This window comes from Acyrthosiphon pisum, unplaced genomic scaffold (genome assembly GCF_005508785.2).
Source record: "Acyrthosiphon pisum isolate AL4f unplaced genomic scaffold, pea_aphid_22Mar2018_4r6ur Scaffold_20960;HRSCAF=22641, whole genome shotgun sequence".
Lineage (NCBI taxonomy): Eukaryota > Metazoa > Arthropoda > Insecta > Hemiptera > Aphididae > Acyrthosiphon > Acyrthosiphon pisum.
This window is the reverse complement of record NW_021770374.1, coordinates 179,933-181,061: the sequence shown is the minus strand read 5'-3', so window position 1 is coordinate 181,061 and position 1,129 is coordinate 179,933. Positions and strand designations below refer to the sequence as shown.

The 1,129-nt window shown below is 27.7% G+C and overlaps 2 protein-coding genes across 2 annotated transcripts in view; one reads left to right on the top strand and one right to left on the bottom strand.

Annotated features, from left to right (window-relative positions):
• Window positions 1–1,129, top strand: part of LOC100167657 — a 12,052-nt gene continuing 10,923 nt past the window's right edge. Inside the window, exon 1 of the mRNA XM_001946252.5 lies at window positions 1–44. The gene's annotated coding sequence lies outside the window, so the exon portion shown is untranslated. The remainder of the gene's footprint in view (window positions 45–1,129) is intronic.
• Window positions 1,097–1,129, bottom strand: part of LOC107883973 — an 840-nt gene continuing 807 nt past the window's right edge. The window contains exon 5 of the mRNA XM_029492151.1: window positions 1,097–1,105. Coding sequence (XP_029348011.1) covers window positions 1,097–1,105 — 9 coding nt within the window. The remainder of the gene's footprint in view (window positions 1,106–1,129) is intronic.

The window sequence follows — 1,129 nt, the reverse complement described above, 5'->3', positions numbered from 1 at the left end:
ATTTTTTGTGTACTCTTTCTCTATCCTGATCCTGACCTATCTACGTAAGTAGCCGTTTAAAATATTGCTTCTTTCAAAACTATATAATTTGATAAAAAGTGCGTTCTGGTTTATGATTTAAAATGTATTATTTAAGCATATTTGGACAATTTTAGGAGATTAGTTGCATTATAGCCAAGCTTATTTAAATGAGTCAAAATATTTAGAAGATTTTACTAAGTATAGAAAATGATAAAACAAATATTTGGTTAATAGGTAACATAAAAATAAGAACTCCGTTCGATGATCCATTCATTAATATTTACTATAGAAAATCCATAATTTTGAAAATTACTGTATATTTTCTGTTTTAACATGTTTAAAGTATTAACTAGCAGACAAAATACTGAAGTTGAAAATTGAAGTATTATTTCAACTACTTTTTGTGTATACAGGGTGATTCTTTTATCATGAACCAGTCAATATCTTGGTAAGTATTAGGAATTTTAAGAAAATTTTTTTTTTAAATTTTCTAGGTTTTACTGTTTTACAATTTGTTATAATTTTGATAATTTTGAGTCCCTCCCTTATTTGATAAAACACTATCAACTTTCGATTTTAAAATGGCAACACCTATTTTCAATAACGAAAATCTATTAACATTCTGAAAAAAATAATTTTAACGTTTGCAGAATTTAATTTGAGTAATCCGTTTGCGACTTATTTATGCTTAAATATTCGTTTAATTTACAGCTACTGGGCAATTGATCAAACCCAACAGTAAAAACCAGAAGTCAAAACGAAATTATATCTCAATTTAATAACCCAAACGGTCATAATAGTCATAATCCTATAATCTTAAACTAATAAGTACAAAGGTCACATGATTTGGACCTTCCTATCTTGTCCCCACGGGTAGAACCCGATTGCGTACGATTTACCTTTTACGGAACACGATTGCGTATGTTTGCTGTATAACAATGGAAACTCGTAAAACGACACGATTGCTTATGCAACGTTGCCAAATTTATAAATATACAAAAAGTTCACAATTTTAGATAAATACACCATAATATTTTTGTCAATTTTATACTCATCATACATTTTTACTGAAGCTTTAATCCGTCTTAAATCAGAAGAGCCATATTTT